The 25017-nt window shown below is 39.5% G+C and overlaps 1 protein-coding gene across 2 annotated transcripts in view; it reads right to left on the minus strand.

Annotated features, from left to right (window-relative positions):
- Galntl6 (polypeptide N-acetylgalactosaminyltransferase like 6) overlaps positions 1–25017 on the minus strand; it is a 1048694-nt gene that overhangs the window by 42164 nt on the left and 981513 nt on the right. The window contains exon 10 of one of the 2 annotated variants that reach the window (XM_031339868.1): positions 18797–19018. The exons of the other annotated variant lie outside the window; for it this stretch is intronic. Within the exon in view, the coding sequence (XP_031195728.1) occupies positions 18797–19018 (222 nt within the window). The remainder of the gene's footprint in view (positions 1–18796; positions 19019–25017) is intronic. 2 annotated transcript variants of the gene reach the window in all.

The raw sequence follows: 25017 nt of genomic DNA on the forward strand, positions 1-25017 counted from the left end.
ATCATGAAAAGCCACGTCAAGCATTGTCCTCAAAGCTAAGGCCAATAGCCATAGACTTTGAAGATGAAGCAATTTTTAGTACTTGAAAAACTATTCACACAAGCCATCTCTACTATATTCTTCCTTTGAATTTAGGTCAGTTGGTTAAAATGTGGGGAGGCTTAAAACCCATCTAATATACACTTGTTAGGTTCTTGTGTAGGATTTAAGACTATTCATTAATGAAGATCTACAGTCAAATTATAGAGTTGGTTCTGAAAGTGTGTAGTCCCTTAACCTTGGACAGAAGGGCAATCCAATTCCTAAGACACTTGATAAATATGTGACCCTTATACTTCTCCAGAGAAGAAGAGTCTCTTGAACCTGGTTTTGAATTTAACAGTCAGCTCACTTAATAGCCAGCTCTTTAAGAAGGGTAGAAAGTATTGCCCTGCTAAAATAATTCACAGTTTAAGATTTCTGTTGTAAGTTTCATTATTGCTATATTCCCACAATACTTCAAGATGTGACCCGTATCTTCAAAAACCAAGCAAAACCCAACCAAAAATCAAAACCAGGCACATGTTAAATTGCGTTGGAACATATAACTGTAGTGTAGCATTTATAAAATATTTCACAACAGGATTCCTCCACAATAGTTCATTGGGAACTTTGCTTTAAAGTTACACCATTTCTATTTTATAAAGCTTTAGACTGAAGTGTGTTAAAGATGTTGGCACTCTACTTTGCGAAGTCCAACACTTGGGGAACAAGGAGAGTTGCGTTCAGAAGGGCTGGGATTATTCTGAGTCACAGTGACTAGCATTCTACTGTTATTTGCTTTACCAAGGGCACTTCACACAAGATGAATACAGATAATGGATCTTGCTTCCCTAAAAAGGGAAATGTGCTATTTCTATAATGTCAGAAATATGACCTCAGGGCATCAATTTGTTTAGCAGTTATTATAATAATTCTAAAGTACTCACTGGGTCCAGTCATCATTCTGAAAATTAGTTGCAGATTTATCTCTAATTTACACATTTTATCTAATTTCCTTCTGAAATTTATGTCAATATGGTTAGTCATGTCAGACTTAATGAGCAGATGGTTTTGAAAATGAGCTGGTTGAGACTTGGCTGGAGATTGGGAAGTAACAAAGGAAGACTTACCTTTCCACAGGGACAGAGGAAAATTATTTCCCACTGAAAACAAAGCAGAACACAACAAAACCAAGACTAAAACAATACCAAACATCCAAAAGAAGTTTCCAAGAAATGAACCGCAGGGTTGAGGCTATGCCTTAGTTGGTACAGTGCTTCTCCAGCATCTCTGTGTCTCTGGGTTTGTTACTTGGGACTGTATAAAGCAAGTGTGAGAGCACGTGTCTAACATTCTAGCATCAGGAGAGTGGAGGTAGGAAAACGAGAAATTTAGTCATCTTTGGCTACACAGCAATTTAGAGATCAGCCTGGGCTACATGAGCCTGTGTCTCAAAAAACCACTTTCTCTTTTGTTCCTCCCACATACTCTCTCTCTTCATTCCCTTTACAATTCTTTGTGGCTTTGAGACAAGGTCTTACTATGTAACCATTGCTGTCCTGGGACTCCCCATTTAGCCTATCCTGCCTTGCATTTAAATTTGTCCTCCTCCTTCCTATTTCAATATCCCAAGTGCAGAGATTATAGGTGTGGTCCACCAAGCCTGGTATGCCTTCTGGGGCTTCTCTGTGACTGACAGATGACTACTTTTTTGATGTGCCTGTTCTCTGTGAACATAGATTTCTTAGTTGTCCTTTGTAAGAGAATCTAATCCTATTGAAACAAAGCCCTACTACTGGGACATCTTCTGCTCTAAATTACTCCCCAAAGAACTTTGTCTTCAAATAAGTCAGGCATATGATGGGGTCCTTAGGGTTTCAGTATAGGAATTTTGAAAAGACATAATTCAGTCATTACAAATGGTGCATTATCAGTTATCCTTTAAATTGCATGTGCACATGCATGCAGAAGACCCATCTCTGGTTCCCAGAACCCACTATGGGGTTCTTGTACATTTCTGCTCTATGAGGAAGGCAAAACACAATGACAGCAAAGCCTAGGGCTAAGGATGTCAAAGTCAGTGTCAAAGGAGTGCCTCCCTCCACTTTCCCCCACTGGTTCTATTCTAGGGGAAGAAATACTATGGAGTTGAACTGTAGCAATAGAGGAGGGACAGGTTAAAAGTCTGGGGAGCTTGTTCAGCCGTACTTGGCATCTGCCTGGGTAGAAGGGCAGTAAGACTGGGAAAGACTTTATGAAAATATTATTATACAGCGTGAAAGAAATTAAAGAAGACATTGATAGAAATATCCTTTGAGTTCATGGTTTGGGAGACTTGTTATTAAATTGTTAATATTGTCCACTGTTAGATATAGATTCCAGGCGATGCCCATCAAAATCTCAATGATTTTTTATTTTCAGAAATAGAAAATCTGTTCTTAAATTCATGTAGGGTATCAGAGGATCCTGAACATCCAAAGCAAACTTAAAAAAAAAAAATCAAAGCTGAAAGGAATCACACTTCGTGATCTGAAGTTTGCTAAAGTAATTAAAACAGCATATAAAGATGTGCATAGAGATTAATGGGGCAGGCTGAAAAGCTCAGCAAAAACCCTGGCATGGACGGTCAAATTACTTTTGGCAAGGATGGCAAGAATAAAAAAAATCTCTTCAACAAATGATGCAGGGGGAAATGGATACCTGTAGGTGAAACAATGGTGTTTGGTCTTACCCCAAATTATGTACATGAGCCAGTGATCTAAATATCAGAGCTAAACTATTCTAAATTAAACTAAATTCTTTCAGACAACAAAATATATGAGAGTAAACATTTAGGACATTGGTTTTAGCAAATCTCCCTCTCTCTCTGTTTCTCTTTCTTCCACCCCCCTCTTGATATGACACCTAGATCACAGGTAATAAAGCAAAAAAATAGATGAATTGGACTTCATTGAATTTAAAAAAATATACATTGAAGGACCATTATCAGAGTGAAAGAACAACCACTCTGGATTAAAAAAATATTTGCAAATAACATGTGGGATAAAGGCTTCATATCCAGATATGTAAAGAACTCCCGTAACTCGAAACAAAAAGCAAAGAATCTAATTAAAAAATGGGCAAAACTTGATTACTTATAACTCTAAAGAAGATACACGTTGGACACACACACACATACATACACACACAGAGCATGTGTAACATATTAGTCATTAGAGAAATGTAAATGAAAAACCACAGTGAGGTGCAGTTCCATAATCACTAAGATGGTTATTTAAAACAAAAACAGAATAAAGCTCTTTTGGGGTCTAGTAGTGAACTACAAAGCTGCCTTTGTGTGAAGTGGTGAGAGATGGAGTTGGGGTAACAAGTTCTGACCTCTTTTTCACATGAAGACTGTAAGTGCCTCAGAGATCAGAATAAGGGCAATAGGACAGCTGAGAATTCAGAGAAACAAAAGACCAAAAAGAGCACAGAGCACTTATCTCTAGCTATGGCTTCTCAGTAAGGGAAGAGAAACTTCACCTAAAAGTGTTTTTCCTTTAATCTTCTCTGAGTGATGCTGGGATTAAGCTCTCAAGTGTGGGCTCCTTACCAGGAAGATCACCAAATAAAGCCAGAGGGATATTGAAAACAACAGATGCACAGATCTATTTATTTATTTACAGCCCAAGTGCTGCCCCCAACTCTTTCTTGGTCCCCCCTCGGAGAATTTCTCCCCCATCTTCCTTCCCCTTTGCCTCTGAGAGAGTAGCCTCTCATCCCTCTATCATGGTGTATCAAGTCTCTGCAGCATTAGGCAAGATGTACAGATCTTAACAGAGAAACATGATAAACAAACAAACAAAAAAAGCGAGACAACATGATGTCTTCACAAGACCATAACTCAGAAGTTGCCTGATCCAGAGACACAGAAATGGTAGAAATGCTGAACAAAGAAACTACACAAGCATATGGAGACTGAATGGTCCCTGTTGAATGATCAATATGTAAATCATTGAAGAAACCAGGAAGGAAAACTCAAAATTCCTAAATCAAAGGAAAATGAAAGCACAGGTTATGATAGTCTTTATCCAAGAGGAACACTTAAAGCTATCTGTGCTTACTTAAAAAATTATAGAGATATCAGATAAATAATTCAATGGTAGGACTCAAAATCTTGGGAAAGAATAAAGCAGAAATGGAGACTAAGAGACTAATAGAAAGAATTAATGAAGCAAAGAGTTGTTTCTTACAAGATAGAAACCATTAGTTAGTTAAGTAGACAGACAGAGAGAGAGAGAGAGAGAGAGAGAGAGAGAGAGAGAGAGAGAGAGAGAGAGAGAGGGCAAGTAAGTGTGGGGGAAGGGTTCTAATTAATGTAATTAAAGATGAATAATGGGTAATTGTAATGACATTTGGAAGAAAATCCAGAAAAAAATCAATTTCTAGACACATAAAATCCATCAAATTAAATCAGAAGGATATAGAGAATACATACATACACACACACACACACACACACACACACACACACACACACACACACACACACACCAGTTATGGGCACCAAATACATAAAGGAGCCTTGGGAGACCAGAAGAGGCTGTAGTAAGAGGAACTTTTTAGCCACCCTGTAGATCCTAGGTGTTAGCATCAGAGCATCCAAAGCCTGTGGTGATGCATGGGCGGGTCCACAGACCTGTTGCCAGGGCAACAGCCACCATATTCCCACAATCCATTGGGCTCACCTTCCACCTTTACCTGCAGCCACTACGTCAGAACCCATATATATACGGGGAACATTCCTCTATCTCTCTCTCTCCCCCTCCTCTCTTTCTGCACTACTGTCCCCTCTCTCCCTCTCAATTAAACCTCTTACATGTGGAACTGTTTGGGCCTAGTGTGGGGTATGTTCTGACCTGACCTGCCGTTCTAACACATCACTAAGAACTGAACTGGTAAGAAGAGCAAGTTCGAGTACAGGGTCCCCAATGAAGGAGTTAGAGAAAGGACCTAAGGAGTTGAGGGGTTTGCAGCCCCTTAGGACGAACAAAAATATGAACTAACTAGTACCCTCAGAGCTCCCAGGGTCTCAACCAGCAAGCAAGAGCTGCACATGGTAGGTCTGATTGTTCTGGCAGCACGTGTATAGTAGAGGATTGCAAATTCAATCATCAATAGGAGGAGAGGACCTTGGCCCTGTGAAGGTTCTGTGCCCCAGTGTAGGGGAATACCAGGGCCAATAAGTGGGAGAGGGTGGGGTGGCAGGCATTGGGGTTTGTTTTTGTTTGTTTTTTGGAGGGGAAACTGGGAAAGGAGAAATTTACATGTAAATAAAGAAAACATCTAATAAAAATATAAATAATAAAAAAAGAGCAAGTTCTCCTAGCCAGTGAATCACCTATCCAGCCACACTTATAAACAGCTTAAACATGTCTATGATAAACAGTGAAATGAAAATAGTAAAAAAAAAAAAGACCCCCCAAAGAAAGAAAAGCCCAGGAATGGACGGATCTATGCGGGGATGAACCACTTGGTAAGATAGACAGCACTGATGGTTGCTAGGTAAGGTGAATGCATGCAAAACCACTGGGAAAAGGCACCTTTGTGTTAGTGTAGTAGCACAATACAAAGAAGATCATGCTGTGCACATTTGGTGGCGGTGGGGAGTGGCTTTTCCTTTCAACAAATTCAGGGGAGAGAAGAGACCTCTATGCAAGGTCTGGAGGGAAGGGGCATGCCAAAGAAGAAAGAAATTTCTTTGCAGGAGGGTGAAAATTGGAAGATATGATTCATAGTAAACATGCTATGTTTTTCACCGATTATAGCTTTCACCAACACAGTGTCTGCCCACCTCTACCTTTACTTTATACATACGGAGAAAAGCTGTGGCGATGTGCCATGGTATCTGTTTTTTTCAAGGTCATGCATAGTCATCTTGGGAGAGAGAAACCTTGAAAATTCCCCAAAGGAATAATAGAGAATAATGGTTACAGTAAAAAGTGGTAAGCAGCATTTTTTTTTTTAATTCCACTTCTTCTATTTTTTTCAGGATTCTATGGAAACACTCATGGCTGAGGTAGCCACCTCCAAGCTTCCCAGTTTACATCATTAGCGATTTGTAAGTAAGTTCAGAGGTTCCTCGAGGCAGGGGAATACTCGAATGAGCTGAGAAATGCAAAGCCTTTGAGCTTCTTAATTTCACAAGCAATCTTGTTCTTCACGTGGGGAGGAGGGATAAAGGAAGAAGGAAAAGCATGAGGGAAACGCATTGGAAAACTGTGTTGCTTTGCTGCACTCGCTTTGACTGAGGTGACAGATGGCTTAACACTTGGCCACTGTACCCTCATCTTCTCACTCATAGTGACACAGCTGGGTCCCCCACTGTGGAAATCAGTTATTTCACCTAATTTAGTTTCTTTACCACAATACAAAGATCATGTGGTACACATTTGATGGTGATTGGGAATGGCTTTTACTTTCAATGAATTCATGGAGAAGCCACTCCATGCTGCAGGGTCTGAAGAGGCATATGAAGAAGGAAGATGTTTCTTTGCAAGTTGTGTGCGTGTGTGTGCTTGTGTGTGTGTGTGTGTGTGTGTGTGTGTGTGTGCGTGAGAGAGAGAGAGAGAGAGAGAGAGAGAGAGAGAGAGAGAGAGAGAGAGAGAGAGAGAGAGGAGAGATTCTTAGTGAATCCTTGAAACATCCATTCAGAATGTTTCTGAAAAGCTGTCCATTTTAAGGAAGAGGAATCCAATTTTCTTCAGGAGGCAATACTTGCTTATTTTCACTTAAATATACAAGGAAGTTCAATTTTTCATGATCAATAAGTATAGCGTAGGAAGATATTTGGGCAATCCCACACTATAGAGGCTCATACCAACAGCTCCCTAGTTACTGTCAATCATCAACTTGGATGTGCAAATTGTTGCCTATGTTCATTCTACTACCACTGTCATCAGGACCATGATCCCTGCCGTGCTACATTAATAACATGCTATGCACCAGAGTTAAAAGCTTTCTTTAATTACAATAGCTAATTCTCAACCAGCTTTACAATATGGACTGATGAGAAACCAGATAGGCGTTTTCTCATCTGTTATTCTAATATATTTAGGACATGCAGAAGCTGGAATGTGAATAACCAGAGTGCCTGGGAATTCAATATCAACAGAGAGACATGATAGCCTGTGAGGAACTGAGGCCACTCACATCCTGAGTATGCCACACTGTGCGTAGTGTGCTTTGCATGTGACCAAGTGGACTCAAGCCATGTTTGTAGAACAAAGGAATGAGGAAAACAAATGGATAGGTAGTCCTTTACCACTTATCTTAAAAATTTAATTGGAAAGTTACTGTAAATTATGACATTGTATTTGCTTATTGTAATACAACGATATCAAGTAGCCTATTGGTAAAAAGGCATGAATTGCGAGTTTGTCCTTCACTGGAAAGGCAGGGACTATTGAAGAACAGTGGATTCTGATGCTACCATGACTTGTCTTGCCATCATTGCGCAGATGTGGACCCATCAGAGATCACTACAGTCATGGAAGAGTGGATATAGAGCTCCAGGGTTCAGATCACTACTTTTTATTGTTGCCTGGGAGCAAACACTGTCTCAGAGGTGCTCAATACTCATGCTCTGTGATTGGTGCCATTTGTTCAGATTGCTACAATGTAACTTCTACTGTGCTGATGGGAATCTCCCCAGACATGTGTCCATGGTACTTCTTTCTCATGCACACTCTTTTTCTTTGTACTGATGTGGTTTTACGACTACTGTTGTTACTAAGTGTTGCTGTTTAATCAGGCCACATGTTCCTACGTGTATTTGGAGAAGTTAACTAATTATAGTAAGCACTTATAAATATTAATTACTCTATACATCTTACTATTCATAGAATTATTTCAGAAGTTCTTTTACTGGCAAATAAATAATGCTTAAACACACACATGCACAAAATCCATCTGATTTCATGTTCTATAACATCTTGTCTCACATTATTGTATATGAGAAATATCTAATAAATATCTCAGGTATAAATTTTGAGTGAAATGTAATATTATTCAGGCATTATCTCAAATACCGTAGGGTAAGATGATATGTTTTAATATACTTTAATGAATTTAGCTCTAGGGTATAAGCAATAAGGAAATGCTGATATTTGACTATCTCTTCAAAGCATGCTGATGCTTGCTTCTTTTGCACAATAAGTTCTACATGTTTTAAAAGGCAGACCATTAACAAAAACCTCGATTATGCATTTTTTCCTTTTTTTTTGAGACATAATCTTATGTAGCTTAGACTGGCTTTGAACTCTTTTTGCAAGTTAGGGACAATGTTGAATTTCTGAGCTACCTGCTTTTATCTCCTAAGTGTTGGGATTACAGATATGTACAACTAAATATACCTAGCCTATGGGCTGATCAATGAACTTAGAAGGCCATCAGTATTTTTTTCTTATCTCCTGTCATTTTGTCATTAACATTTTGTTAAACTCAAAACGAGGGAGAGAAGGAAGGAGGGATGTACACACACAGGGAGAGAGAAAGGCGACTCACCAATATCCAGCACCTTCACATCCACACATGCCTTTAGTCTCGATGTTACTGGCTTTCAGTTACTTCATTTTATTCATCATTCTGTCAAGTGTCACTTCATTGTTTTTGTGTTGTCTTGTAAATATTATAATCTATGACACTTGTCTCTCTTATTTTTTGCTCTGTACCACAATCTGATATAAGCCATTCGGTCTCTACTTCACGGGATTTTTAAAAGAATCTTTAAAAAAGATCGTTCTACTCCTGCATTTCCTGAAAACTGAACTCATAACTACAAGCTTGAGTAAGTGTAATCTAATGGCTTTGTTTTTATTTTTGAGATATTGTCTCACATTGTGGTGGTATGTAGGACAGGCTGTTGTAAACATCTACTTCAGCCTCCAAGTGTTGGAATTAAAGGCTTTAACCTGGACAGGTTATTTGTTGTTATTTTTGCCATAAGAATGTTTCAGCGGTATGGTCTTCGATTTTATGCCCCTTCACAAGCTGTGTGTATATTTCAGAGATGCTAAAATTGACTGGGTGCTTGATGTATGATTGCTTGATGATTTTATTGTAAATATTTTTACGTATATTTGTCTCAAGTAGTTACCATCTAGTGGTAACTAACTGCTTGAATTAGTATTGCATTGGATGGATTACAAAATGTTGATGTTTCTATTTTTCCTTTTGAATTAATTATACAGATAGCTGCATAAACAACCCTTAAGTACAATGACATTTTAGGCATCCTGGAATACATATGGAGAATGCTTAACTGTTTGAGTTTAAATGTCACTTTTTCATAATGGTGATTTGGTATCCTAGTATCTGTTCATGATGGTCAAGAGATTTTACTGTGTTTCTGGTTTTCTCCTGCTCCTCTGAAAAGTGTTTCATTGTAAACTTACTGTTTTTGTCTTATTCTCTTAGTTTTCTTTAAAAAATATATTTATTTAATTAATTTGGTTAAGTCACTCATGGCTGCCCTAGAGCTCTCTATGTAGACCAGAATGTTCTTGAGCTCATAGAGATCCACATGCTTTGGCATCCTAACTGCTACGATTAAAGCTATGAGCTACCATGCTTGGCTAATGAGAATATTTAATGTGTGTCTTAGGATTTCCATTGCTGTGAAGAGACACTGTGACCACTGAAACTCTTATAAAGGAAAAAATTTAATTGGGGTTAGCTTACAGGTTCAGAGGTCTAGTCCATTGTAGTCATGGTGGGAAGTTCTACATCTGGATCAGCAGACAGAAGGAAGAGACACAATGGGGCTGGCTTGAGCATTTGAAACTTCTAAGCCCACCACTAGTGACACACTTCCTCCAGCAGGACTTACTTCAAAAAGGCCAAACTTCCAAATAGCATCACTCCCTATGAGCCCATGAGAATCAGTTTTCTTCAAACCACGACAGTGTGTAACTGCATTACAGCAATCGTAGAGGTTTGCATTGTCTTACTCATAACAATTGTGATCCACTTGCTTTTGGTTTTCATGCCCTTTGAACACACCCTCTTTGATGTCTCCCAACCTTGTACTCTCCTGGCCTTGCAATTGACTTCAGCTAGATCTCCATGTGTCTTTGTTTTATTTATTTAGTGAAGAATTCTATTTTGAGTCTGTGTTAGACAAAAGCGTGCTGATAGGGCATTGAGACTCTAAGAATTTTTTTGAAGATAGAAAACTGATGTACAATAGCTTAGCAAGGAAAGGTCTTTGTTACTAAGACTGACTGTAGTGGTTTGATTAAGTGTGGCCTCCATAGGCTCCTATGTTTTTTTCACCAGGGAGTGGAATGTTTGAAGTGATTAGGAGGTGTGGCCTTTTGGAGTAGATGTGGCCTTGTTAGAGTGTGCCCTTGGGGATGTGCTTTGTGGTTTTAAAAGATGCTAGGCCCAGTCTCTCCTCTCCCTCTCCCTCTCCTTCCCCCTCCCCCTCCCTCTCTATTCACCCTCCCCCAACCCCCATGATGGTAATGCTGCTGTAATGGTAATGCAATAAGCCCCTGAAACTTTAAGGAAGGCCTGAGCTGAATGTTTCCCTTCACAAAAGGTGGGTGATTATGGGGTCTCTTTACAGCAAGAGAACTGTGACTTAAGACACCTACCCCTCTGAATTAATCTCCAGAGCTCACACAGAACTCCCATGGTAGGAGAGAACTTGACTCCTTCAAGTCTTTCTGTGATCTTCACATGAGTGTTGTGTCATTTGTTGCCTCATGCACACACGTAGACAAACAAATACATAAATTAAGTAAAGTATTAAAAAAGGCATGAAACGATTTCCAGGAAAATAAAACAACAACAACAACCCCCAAAAACTAATCCCATGACTTAATTATAAATTTGAACTTAGGTTTGAGTATATAAGGCATTTCCTTTTGTAACTTTATTTCTGGTCTTTTTGTATATGTAACGGGCACGCTCGTGAACACATACACACACACATACACATACACACATACACACACGCCCCACAATATCTTGTTTCTTTTTAACATCAGCATGCTTTGAAGTTTATGCATTTGAAAATAATATGAATTCAATTGCCTTTCTAGAAATAGATTTGTGAATTAGACCTATAATATTTACTAATGGTTTAAATTCTATAAATTAACTATTACTATTACTATTATTTTGTCCAGTTTTGGACTAAGAGAGTTTGTATTAGGTGCCTTCTTAGTGTGATTCTGCCTGTGTCTCTGCATTTTTAGTAATTTCTGGAGTAATGTCCATTAATCTAGTAATCTCATGAAGATTATTTTTTCAATAGTTTATAGACTTTGGAATTATAATGTAATTGTTTAACATTTAAAAATCATTTCATACTGCACCCTTATTCTTGTTGCTTGTCAAATCCTCAAATGACACTTCTCATTATTTGAACTAGCTTGATATATTTCTGTTCTTTAATTTTTAACCCTTTCTCTATCACCTTGATTTCATTATGTCTCACATATAACAGGGAGTTAAATTTTCTTTACAGTGCTAATCAACTGGAATATTTTTCCCTTAGAACATTTGTTTATATGCTTGATCTCAGTTGATTATTATATTATACCATTACATATAATAACATTATATATTATACATATTACATTTATATATTATATACATTATTATACTGCCTATTGTGTATATAATATGTATTATATATTGTCTATCCTCTAGCAGGTTTCCTGGAAAGGCTTACTAACAGCAGTCTGGGCTGGAGAAATGGCTCAGATGGCATGAACACTAGCTACTTCTCTAGAGGACCTGAGTTGGGTTCCCAGCATCTATGGAGAGCAATTCACAACAAACAACTCCAGGGACTCTAGTATCATGTCTGGCCTCCATAGATACCTGAGCACACATGACACAGACATGCATGAGCATGTAAGTAAAACCAAAGATAAATCTTTAAAATACATCCTTCACCTTTTAAACGTTCATAAACTGTTTTTTGACAGCCTTGATACTCGATGGATAATTTGGTCTGATATAAAATCTTTGGTTGGTATTTTAATTTTTTTTAAAAGAACCTTTACAATGCTGTTCCACTGCCTTCCAGTTAAGAAAAAATCCTGCTTTAAAATCTCACTTATTCTTTTTTACTTTGATGTGCACATTTTTTCCTTATCTTAAAAATACAATCACTGTATACGGAAATATTTCCTGCTGACGGCTCCTGAGTTTCCCAAGCATGCTGATTCAAATCTTTCATTCTCACAGTTCCTTAAGTTATAGTTTTACATGCTTTTTGTCTTTCACTTTGGGAAGGACATTTTTCTTTGAGGATTTGAGGTCAGGCCTGCTCTGCTGTTGCAAATCTTTTGATGAGTTCTTTCCTTCTTAATTTCCTTGTTAGCATTTCTCTTCCTTTCCCGCCTCAATGTTGACAGCTGTGAATTTGGCTCTTTTGAGTCATCTCATCTAAGCTTCATATCTGAAATTATTTTGTACTTTCCCAGTCCATCCCTGAGTTTTCTCAGCTCTTTGTTCACACAATTGTGTTTTGTATTCTAGCTGACTCCTCTGTGAGCTATTCTAATCCATACTGGTACGATTTTTCAAGCTTTGATTGTTTTAAAGATTCTTCAGCTCATTTTGGCATTTGTCCTTAATTGTGGTTTTCTTCCTGTAGCTACATATGGATATTTCCACTGCACATTGGAGTGGGATTCGTCTCATTTTATCCTTATGCCTCTTGTAACTCAGCCTGGGGTTTTATCACAATCTCTTTTTATTTTCTAAATATAAATGAAATAGTTTATTGGACTATTAGGGGAAAGTTCATGTGGAGTGTTCCTCTCTCTCTCTCTCTCTCTCTCCCTCTCTCTCTCTCTCTCTCTCTTGTGAAGTGTTAAACAACACTATCTTTCACAAGTCATATCCTTGTCTCTCCAGGCTCAGTCCTAGACACAAAAACTTCCTGTCTCTGTGTGTCTTCTAACCTTACAAATATCGTTTCTGTTGCTTTTAAATATGTGTATGGTTCTGTGTGATTGAGTTCAGGCTCAGATCCTGACTTTTTGACAGCTTGGCTCTTTGGATCTCCAGTACTTCATTTTGGATCTGACTCACAGTAGATTCTTTTTTTGGTGCTTGGATTAGGGATTAGGATGTGTCTCTGCCATAAAAGAAACAACAACAACAACAATCATACAACGACCACATCAATAACCAACATCCCAAGGCCACCTACAATGTTTCTGAGGTCCTTGTTAGTTAAGGCTGGTCAGCAGGACTTACATTCCTATAGTCCTATGGACTGGTCTTCAACTTGGACCTGTGAGGATATTTTTTAGTTTCATTGTTATTTTTTGTATTTGATTGCCTTTTAAAGCTATCTGTAAAGTACCTGATTTTTTTTTTTAAAGTGGGCATGTCTGGTTATATAGGCTGATTTAACAGTACTCAGCTCATTTATTTTAATAGCAACTTGTAATCTCTACTGGGACCACTAAGAGTCCATTGTTATCTTGAACTCACATGACACAAACCCATCTTCTGTAACACCTTTTGGACTCATTGTATGGCATCCATGTTTAATTTTGTTCTTGAATTTGCTACCCTGAATGTTCTGCCTGAGCTCTATGATGAGAAGAAATAAGCAGGTCTCTTGTTCATATGAACAGAAATCCTACTTTATTTTAAAGTAATATTATTGTAGAAACATTTAATTCCCAGTTATCAATCTTCTCTTAATATTCTATACATCTGTATAATTAAAGTAAAAACAAAATGTTCATAAAGGTAAGTGAAAAACTAAGATGAAGAAGTTATAACTATATCCTAAATTTCATGAGCCAGAAAAGTATATATTTAGTATAAACATATGCCAAATACAAATATGTATATTTTCACAATGAATAAAGTGCATGTGTTTTCTCTCTCTGCTTCCTCTCCTTAATGTGCCAATCTTGGCACATCCATTGTTAATTTTGTGACTCTTTAGACTTAAAATAAATCTTTATTTTCAAAGTTGGCATTTCCTTTAGACAAAAGTTTCTTTTTCTTTCTCTTTCTTTCCTTCTTTCCTCCTTTCTTTCTTTCTTTCTTTCTCTCTTTCTTTCTTTCTTTCTTTCTTTCTTTCTTTCTTTCTTTCTTCTCCTTCCTTCTTTCCTTCCTTTCTTCCTTCCTTCCTTCCTTCCTTCCTTCCTTCCTTCCTTCCTCCTTCCCTCCCTCCCTCTTTCCCTCTTTCTCTCTTTCTTTCCTTCTTTCTTTCTTCCTTTCCTTCTAGAACTGGATCTCACGTATCCCAAGTCAGCTTTGAACTTTCTGTGTAATCCAAGACAACCTCAAATTTTCAATCCTCCTGACATTACTTTCCGAGTTCTGAGGTATAGAGACATACACCAACACATTCCATTTCCTTGGTGCTGCGCACTGATGTCATGGCTTCATGCATGCTAGGCAAGCACTGTATCAATTGGGTTATATTTTCAGGCTAAGAAAAGATGAAAAATTTGATGGACATGTTTATATATGTCATGTGTAACAGAAGAAAAAGAAGAATCAATTAGGCCTGAAGTGCCTCACACTCCATTGTGACTTGAGATAAGTTGTTACTATTTGGATACAAGCCATGCAGCTTGCTCGTCTGGGACTATGGAACCAAAATTATAGTATAAGATACCCCAGAGTGTTTTAGTCCATTATAGCAGCTGAGAAAAATCCATAGAAAAATTTGAAAGGATAATTCAGTTTTGTATTTATCCTTACCTTTTTCTTTACTGTGTTCAGCTCTATGGAGTTAGGCTAGCATAATGTACTTAGCGCTGTAAGGAAACACGTGATAGGTTATGTCGAATCTAATACATTCAGAATAACAGATTATCTTGGGACTAATGCTTCCTTTAAAGATTTAGCTTGATGATACACAGAGTGTGAGTGAGAGAAGGAGAAGCTGTCGAGGGGACAGAGGGATGGTCTCATTTCGCAGCTTTCCCAGTTACAAAAAGTTGTAGGGGAATTCTGGAGAGGCGGCCTGTCTACTGCCAAGAGGACGCTAGGGGAGGCTCCTTGTGCAGAAAAAGCACAGGCTTTATCCTTGTATCTCACATCAACAACACAATACAGAACAGGCTTGAAAGAGGCAACATCACTTTGGTCTTTTAGCTGAAGCATCTCCCTGTGTTGGGCTGCTTTTTCTGGTATCTAATGCAAAAGAATTTGAAGAATCTTGGTTACTTGGAGAATGTTAGCAGGGAGAAGAAGCAAGCAGGTTAGGAGTCAAGAGCAGCAGCCAGAAGCAGCGCAGAGGAGTAGGGTCTATTTAGGGAACCCTACTTTATAAACATTCTACACTTCAGGGCGGTATTCATCTTGGGGAATAAGCAGTCAATGTGGTGTCGAATTGAAATGGATTTTTGAAAATAAAGATTAAAGGGGTGTTTTCTGCATAGTTATAAGATGACAATGGATGTGGCAAGATTAGCACATTGAGGGCAGTAAGCAGACACCTTTTCAAAGAATCCATAGCACTATTTGGAAATGATACCTATTGTCTGTTTTGCATCTTTTATTCTCTCTTACATATGGCTTTTAGGATTCTGAAAACCTTCTCTTGTTGGATTATAAAGGAGTACTCTAAATGATTCAAGCAAATTCATGAATTCTAAGGAAGGGAAAGGAAAAGGAGAAAATAATAGGAAGTTCATTTTTTAAAAAAATTTCCCATCCTGACACAAAAGAGACACTCCATATGTCAGTGGTTTAAGAATGGTTTTCCACTTTAAACCTGTTCTCATCCTGTGTGACACAGCATCCTGGAAAGGCTTGTTGCTTCTGTTTGAATAGCACTAAGGGGTGAATGATGTATCATATGGCTCAAATCCCGATTTATTCTCTCTGGGCCCCATCGCCTCCCCTGGTCCACTCATTGCCATTGTGAAACGAAGGATGGGATGTCTTCCAGCAGGTAATAGTCTGCAGTAGTTGTGACTTTTGTCTCTTCTGCTTTTTCAGTGAGAGGCTCTTAGGGAGACAATGGAAACCAATGGAATTTTGAAACGCAACAAATACATGATATAGTTTGTTATGGTGATGGACGTTGGAGAGTAATGGGGGACCGAAATGGAGTTTCCGTGTGTCCTTGCTTGTGCAGGCTACTCTAAATTTGAATTAGGTTGACCAGGGAAAGTTTCACTGAGCTGCACATTCTTTTGAGTTAGGGCTCAAAGAAGCTGATGGGAGGAGCTATAGATCTTCAGGGTCTGAAAGAGTCCAAATGGGGGAAGCTGCAATGTAAAGGCTGTGGTGAAATAGAATTGTGTTTGGTATGCTTGAAAAATGGTGAGGTCACTGTGTCTAGAGAATACAACAGAGCTAGTATGTTGTATTCATGCAGGAGTGGTTAAGTTATTCAGTGTCTTTCGATTTGCATCCTCCATGTTAGGTGGTTCATAACTATCTAATTCCAGCTTTGGGGGCATTGGACACTTCTGACCTCTATGGGAGCTTATACTCATGTACTTGCATTGAGCAGGCATGCATGCATGCGTGCGCGCGCACACACACACAGACAGAGAAAAAGACAGACAGACAGAGACACACACACACACACCCACACACCCACACCCACACACACCCACACCCACACCCACACACACACACACACAGAGAGAGAGAGAGAGAGAGAGAGAGAGAGAGAGAGAGAGAGAGAGAAAGAGAGAGAGAGAGAGAGAGGTTTACAAAAATATTTTGAATCAGGGCATGGCCTGATTTCATATCTTAAGCTACCTGTGTTGAAAATAGTCTTCAGGATATAAAGAACCAGAGAATGAGCTAGGAGACAGCTAAGAGCCATTTATTGTCTATAACATCCATTCACAAGCTGAGTCCCAACAACCAGAAGCAAAGATTGCCTGATATTTGTGTACACAGAACCAGGATGGTATAGAGAAGCAGGTGACAAATGACTGAGTAGAACTGAGTGAAACATGAGTTCTCTACTTCTAGGCCCAGGATTCCCACAAGGGGTCTTGCATTTATGGCATTGTTGGTTCATGGTTCCCTTCTGTAAAAGACCTAGTGTGTGCATTCTCCTTTTCCCTGTTCATTAAACAGAGGCTGACCTACTGTCTTGCTTAGGAGATAAGTTTGTCCTAATAATCACTTTAAAGCTTGTAGGATGTTACAAAGCCTCCTCAGAAACTTGAGTGGATCCTGGGAAGGAAAGAGACTTTAGTAAAAAACCGTGTTAAATCTAAATAAACTCTAGTTTAATGAATGTCACTGTCCTAAGAAGAATCAAATAGCTTGATGATGCACCAATATATGTGGTAAATATCAAATGCCATTAATACAAATAGTTGGACATAGGATGTCTATATTATAATCACAATGTGTATATAATCAGAATTATTCTAAAATAAGAAGCTTATTTTAAAATAACTCCCAACCCAGACACAGTAATGCACACCTGTGTGCCAGGCAGCAGGATCATGAGTTGGTGGGCAACCTAAGCCATATATAAGAGATTCTTTGTTAAAAAGTAAGCAAGACGATCTCCCCAAACAACCCACACAAAAACAAACAAAAAGCCCCCCCGAATGAAAAATCATACAAGTGTGAAAAAACATGAATGATCTCACAGATATGTTCTGCACACTTTGTCATTTTTCATTCCTTTTAAAGAAACTGGCTAATATGCAAGTTACAGTCAGAAAACAACCTCTATAGATAGGTATGTGAGAACTACCTTGAACTTTTGATTCTCCTGCTTCCTCCTCCCAAATCATGAGATTATAGGCACGGGGCACCAAACCTTGTTTCCACAATGCTGAGGATAGAAGCAGGCTTTTGTGTGTTCTAGACAAGTAAAGTACTCTGCCAACTGAACCCCATGGCCAGCCGCTCATCATTTCATTTCGAATATGCAGCTGTTTTTCAGAGCTGGGTGACCATAGTAACTAGGTAATGAGATCTTAAGCAGACTACAAAACCAGGGAGAAATAACAAAAAGGCTCCTACAGGGCACAGCATTTGCCCTCGGTATCCTCTTCTAAAGGCAGGTTTAATTGCGAGGCTAAGTCCACCCCACTGGACTCAGTCTTTGCTTTCATAAACTCTTTTCTAGAGGGGAAAAAGCTACAGCAATAGTATTGAATGGACAGAGCAGTGGAATAATCCATTTTATTCCCAAAGATGGATGTTTTAAATCTGGGGCCTGAGGCTCTCTGGATCTTTCCACTTGAGATCATGAAGTAAAATCAGGTCAGAGTGTTGAACAGGAGAATAAAGAACCAGTGTGGTTCCCATATGCTTTGCTTCCCTTTCTGATGGTGCAGGGTACACCCTGGGTAGGAGATTAGCATCGCCCACCATTACTCCCCCCTTGCATATATAAATAGCAATAAGGCTGATGACAGTGAGGGACTTTCTCACATCCGACCACAAGTTGTATCCTATCAGATACCACCTGATTATGCTTAGTTACAAGATGTTGCTTTCATTCTCCATGAGCTCCCGTGGCTGTTCTGGCAATCTCAAGTTAAACTATTTTTTGAGACATATTAAAAAAAAATCCATATGAAGCACCAGCATCGTTCAATAATTCTTGGATGGAATATTGATGCTAGCCAGCACTTTCTGAAAGGAAGTTAGGCACTCACTTCTCAGGGATGTTTTAAATTAGCCTGTTGGGCTGATGGAGAAAAGGAGGCGGTTTGGCAGTCTCTCCCACTTCTCAAGCTATGAGGAGGAGGGAAAGGTTTAGTGGTCCCTTCCCACCTCACAGCATCTCAGGTCTCCTCACCTCACCCCACGCTGCAGGCAGGGGCTCCACCGGAGGGTAGTACTTAGGCACGTCCCAGGCCACTGCAGCCATGAACCATTTGAAGTCTTTGCACTTGAGTCGCTTCCGCAACTCCTTCTGAGCAGAGATGTCTCCGGTGGAGAGGTGCCTGTACTCTGGCCGCCTCTGGTAAATGTACTCAGCAAATTCATCCATCCAGGTCTCAGCCACGCGTTTCAGGTTCTGTACAGCAGAGGCAAAAAGAGAGGCAAACAAAACAAAATACCAAGTTATTTATTGGTCTCTACGCCCAAAGGGTCACTTTACTTGCATCAGAAACCCCAAATCAGGTATCTGCAGGCAGCGCAGGCTGGTGGGTTATTAACAGTGAGAGTTTTCATAACGCCGAGGAGCATGATGGGATTAGCCTACGGCTTAGTACACATTGTGCTTCGGGCATGGGGTTCAGCTGACAGTATGGTAATAAATTATCAGAGCTGGCAGAGATTTTTCTCACAATTATGGCACCTTCCCTTCTGTTATTTAATGACAGCATATATTTTATTTTATTTTTTAGATACAACCAAAGGAGTTGAAATGGGAGAGAATGCAACTCCTGTAACAGATCTAATTGCTTAAAGCATTTCGAGATACAGGCATTTTGGAAAGAACAGGGATGGATAAACTGCTATTCTTCCTTTCCCCAATTGTAGAGAGATTAAAAAAAAAGAAGACATTTCTTACACTATGACATGGGTACCAACCACATTTATAATTTTCTGTAATCGAAAGTGGAAAGAAAGGAATTATCAGGGGCCAGTCTTCTCTACAAGTGGTTCCTGGAGTGAAGGAGTCAGGGGACTTATGTCAGAAAATGAACATGTTTCTTACGGATTAGAAGTGCTGGGGTTGTGTGTACGAAGGCCAGAGTTTGTTTATCTATTTACCTATTTATTTATTTAGAGACAGGGTCTCACTATGCAATCTTAGCTGTCCTGGAACTTGCTCTGTAGACCAATCTGGCCTCAACCACAAAGATCTATCTGCTTCTGCCTCCAGAGTTCTGAGATTTAAGGTGTGTGTGCCACCATGCCCAGCCTGGAAGGCCATGTTTTTGTGGGCTTTGGGGTTGAGCAAGTTGGCTAGGCACATTGAATTTCAGATTCTAAACCTGGGTACAGCAACGGCAGTGTGTGGGCTGGTTGTATGATTGTGACATAGCTCTTATAAACTATTTAGAATTAGTACATACCTGCTATTACGAAAAATACCAGAGAGGATTCAGGATTGGAAATTGAAGAGCCTGGGTATTAGGCTGGCTACTATAATGGAACAGTCCCCAAGGTCTTTGAGAAGGAAGTAAAACAGAGATGAGACATTGTCTGACCTCTCTTCAAGTCCTGTGGCATTAAGTGACAGAACAACTGTGTTTGCCTGGGAGGTGCCAGCTTTAATTCCTTCATCTCTATGACCGCTTTTATAGCTGATGTCCCATGGCCTCTGGTTATTGCTCTTTTCCAGTTTATTTTAAGGGCTTGGTTTAAAATCTGTTTTTCACCAAATTAAAAGATATAAAAGAAATAATTTTTTTATATAAATCAAAGTTAAATCAAGATGAAATAAACAATTTAAACATACCATAACACTTATTGAAATAAAGTCAGTTGTCAACTCGGAATGGATCAAGAACCTCAACATAGGACTGAATCTAATAGAAAGTGAGGTAGGCTTGAACTCTGAGTAGATTTTCTTGCTAGAGGATGTGGTGATTTGGATAGGTATGCCCTCATACACTCATGTGCTTGAGTTCTTGGCTCATAGTGAATGGTACTATTGGGAGGTGTCGCTATGGAGTAGGTGTGGTGTTGTTAGAGGAAGTATGTCACTGTGGGGGCGGGCATTGAGGTCTGCTATGCTCAAGCTACACCTAGTGTGGAATACAGTCTCCTTCTGCTGCCTGCATATCAAGATGTAGAACTCTCAGCTCCTTCTCTAGCACCATGTCTGTGTGCACATCACCATGCTTCTTGCCATGATGGTAATGGAGTAAAGCTCTGAAATTGTAAACCAGCCCTAATTTAAAAAATAGTTTTTTTTTAATAGCGTTGCCATGGTCATGGTGTCTCTTCACAGCAGTGGAAACCTTATCTAAGATGGGAAAACCTTCTGGAGAACCCAGGGACAGCCAGAAACAGCCAGGAATAGCCAGGAATAGCCTTTGAATTGACTGGCCAAATAAAATCACTCCAGTAACAATACACTGTGTTAATTTGTGGCTGCAATAGTAACTCAGTACTTAGCTTTTGGGAAAATATTGGAACTACAGCTGAAAAATGTCATAAGCAGTTGCAAGAAGAGTTTCCATGGCCCTTTTATAGACTGTAGCTCGAAATCCGCTGTTCCAGGAAGTAGTTATACTCACATGCATTAGAGTACATTGGCATGTTTATACAGAAGCACAAATACACACGTTCAAATATGTGGCAGTAATGGGGAAGGTGCAAAGGCAGATTTCTCACTTAGGCATTCATAGCTATGTAAATGTGCAAAACCATGAAAGTGAGACATCTCAATAATGTCTCTTGCCAAAGAGCCCTTGCCAGAACATTCCCATCTGCTTATGAGATAGAACGAATGCTGATGGTGGTGCTCATGTGTCTAAAACATAGCTAATAAGAAGAAAGAAAGCAGAAACCTTGTAGATTAAGAGTTCTAGACCTATAATAACTCTATGCCTGAACTCCCAGAACCCAGAGATGGAGTCAAGTGTTACCTGAAGTTCCTGGTTTTTTTTTTTTTTTGCTGTTGTTTGTTTGTTTGTTTTTGGTTTTGATTTCTAAGTCTGAAATAAAAGTTCTTTGCTCTTACATGCTTTGCCTGCCTCCGGATTTCTCTGGATTCCTGGGGGTAGGTCCCAGATATACAACCTTGACTTTCCCATTTAGGCATCTTTTTTCTCCTGCTGATATTTTGCTCTCATCTTGCTCACTAACCTCCATGGGCCCTTGAGTGGGGCTCACAGGCAATTTCTCTTATGTTTCAGGCACTCCATCAAGAGCTCACCTGGGTGTGAATGTTTGTGAAGATTTTCGCGTAGCTCTTGGAGAGTAAGGGGTGATGCACGCTACGGTGGCTGGTGCCTTTTACAGACTCTTTACAGATCCATGGGCTTTGACAAGAAAGTCTTCTCCGACCACAACTTCCTCCTTTCACCTGTTAACTTTGTGTCATGGCTTCCTCCTTCTCAAAACCTCCTTCTGTCTTCTCTGTAGGGCTATGTCATGATTTCCTTCTTCTTACTACAAATAGCCAGTCAGCTTTCTCATTATTGGGCTCTGCTTATCATTTTCAAAAACAAAGTCTCCATTCCAGGTGCTTAACCACACCTAAGACTTTACTCTGCAAGCGGTGCCTACTGTTTAAGACACTCCACAACCCATCCTTTCCACTGCTGCTCTTTAATTTTATTATTCATTATGAAATGTTCTTATACGAACTATTCTACTTATCACTTTTAAGATAAAGCAGCAACTCTTCATCTCTCTTCCCACCAGCTCTTCTTCCTTTTCAGCCCCAGCAGCTCTCCTGTTTTTTCTGATAGTCTTTCTTAAAACTCTCTTCTTATTTCTCCCAGTTAGGGTTGCCAGGTAAAATACATGATGCATAGTTAAGTGTTTCTTTCATGTAAACAACGAGTAACTTAAAATTGTGAGGATAATTAACATTTGCATTATTAATATCGTGTGGGGCATGCTTAGACTAAAAGCTGTTTGCTGTTTTTCTGAAGATCAAATACCACTGAGCATCTTGCGTTTTAATTTGCTAAGTCTGGCAGCCCTACTCGGTGATATACATAATCTGATTATAGTATGTGCTCACTCCATGTGTAATTCGTCAACTGTATGTGCTGAATCTCATAATCTTGACGCTATTGCCAAATCCGTCAGAAGAATGTTTTGCTTCTGTGGAAATTATTTCAGAGTCGTTGGAAGCAGCTCTCTGCTGAGAAGTCTGGTGTAATACACAGCGGATATAATAAGGCACGCAATCCCCTGCTTTGCTGGCTTTAACAGGGGAACTCCTGCTGGCTCTCTATCTGTGAAGCAAGCAGGGAAGCAACCACAGAGCTTAAAGAAACAACCTGCGTAATTGGTAGCTAAAGGCGAGGACTCTGTACTGCGACAATGGTCTGTGTAGGGAATATCCTAACTGATGTCTGAAAGCAGTAGGTGAGGCCTCCTGCCTTTGCCGAGTCCTGTTTGGTCAAGTAGACTGGAGACAGCTCAGTCCCACTCATTTTGAACCCAAGAGGCTTTCATGTGCTGGGAAAACCTGTAGCCCAGAAGTTATTTAACAGTTACTGGAGCTAAGAGAGGCACACACACACACACACACACACACACACACACACACACACACACACACGTGTGTGCGTACACACACACACACGCGCACGCGCACACACACAGTGTCAAAAGCAAAGGAAGGATTTAATTTTAATTTTAAAGCTGAAGAGTTTCCTGTTCTCGAAAGAGAAATGAAGTCAAAGCTGTTATGCGTGTACCTTTCCTGTTCTGAAGGATGTGCTGCTTCTCCAGCGCCCTTCTGTGATTCCTTGTGTCTCACCACACGCTCTCTTATAGCCTGATATTAATGTCTGTGTTGCCCACATGCTTATTAGCACATATAACACATTCAGCTCTATTTAGAGGTGCTTCGAACCCGGATGTTATTTTCCTTGAGCTATCCAACACTAAGTCTTTCCTTAACTCCGATGTCTTTGAATTGATATTGTGCCCAGAACATTAAATTGCATTTCGATTCCAGTTCCTGAGAATGATTTCTAGCCCCGGCTGTTCTTTGTTGTGCAGCTTTCAAAACCACTGAGTTCCGTTTGTCCTGCTGGCTCATGGAGCTGCGTACTTCTATCTGCTCATTATTACTATTGTTTTTGTGCCAGCATCTCTCTTGTTCGAGTAGTCTACAAAAACAACTCTTGATGAGTTTCTCAGTGTATTATTTGGGAGTCAGTAGCCACAGCTGTCCCATGCATTTGTTTTATTTGGGCAAATCTCACCTTAGTGCAGTGCCTCTATTTCTTTGTGCATGTTGCGATTATGACAAGTGTACTCGTGTGACTCCCACCCACAAGCCATACTTGTGTCAATATTAAGCTATTTTATTACAGCAGGTTGAGTAATAGATTTCTCCTTCTTCATATATATGGATATGAGCAACTGTTTCTGAACGAAACTGGTTTTGGGGGATATCACTAGTTTTGGGGAGAAAACAAGTTCACAGTCGTTCCTAATAAGGAGGAATCACAGGGCCTCCCTCTGGATCCAGGAATCCTGCTTTGATTTGAATGCATTTCTTTGTTTCCTCTTTGATATCTAAGATCCCTAGGGTGGCTCAGTAGTCCTACAGTAAATCCCTCTTATCACTGATAATATGATAATGTCATCAGGAGTAGTACAGCTCCTAAGAAAGAATTTCTGTAAGCCAGCCACACACAGCCTCACAATTGTTCACCTCACTTTACTTTTGACTAGCCTGAAAACTTCTTTGAAGTCAGTGGGAAGCCATCAGCACAGTGAGAGGAAGTTAATCCAGTCCCACATAAAAGGCTTCTCTGACAGGCAATGTTTCCTCCTTCACCAAGCTGTGGTGAGCTGTTGGCAGGCGGTTACATGCCTTGGTTGTCTGGACTCTATGTTTCTATTATATTTTTGTATGAGTATGTTAGATACTTACGGTAGTGCTTATGAAAATTTTAGCTCGGCATTTGACACAGAACAGTAAAAAAAAATCTATGTGAACAACTTAATTACATCTCTTATTACAAAATTTTAGTATGTTGAACTTTGCAAACAGATTACTGAAGAATAATTTTATGCCAAGAAACCACTCATTTAAAATGTACAACTCGGCACACTATTAAATACATATTTATTAGTGAAATTATCCTTAATAAGGTAGTGGGCACACCGCTGAATGTTTCCCCTTGTCACTTTGGCAATTTACCACAGCAATGAGGGACAGTTAAGACCAAGCTAAAGGTTGGTTAATCAGTTATATCTTTAGAGAAAATGTTATAATGACAGGAGGACAGAAGGTAGTATTCAGAATCACCGTGGAGACAAGATGGATGATACAGCACAGGAAACCAGAGAATCAGAGTTCATGAACATAGTGGAAGACACAGGAACACCATGACTGACTCAAAGTCTCAGTCTTTCTCC

The sequence above is a fragment of the Mastomys coucha genome, unplaced genomic scaffold, assembly GCF_008632895.1.
Source record: "Mastomys coucha isolate ucsf_1 unplaced genomic scaffold, UCSF_Mcou_1 pScaffold22, whole genome shotgun sequence".
Classification (NCBI taxonomy): Eukaryota; Metazoa; Chordata; class Mammalia; order Rodentia; family Muridae; genus Mastomys; species Mastomys coucha.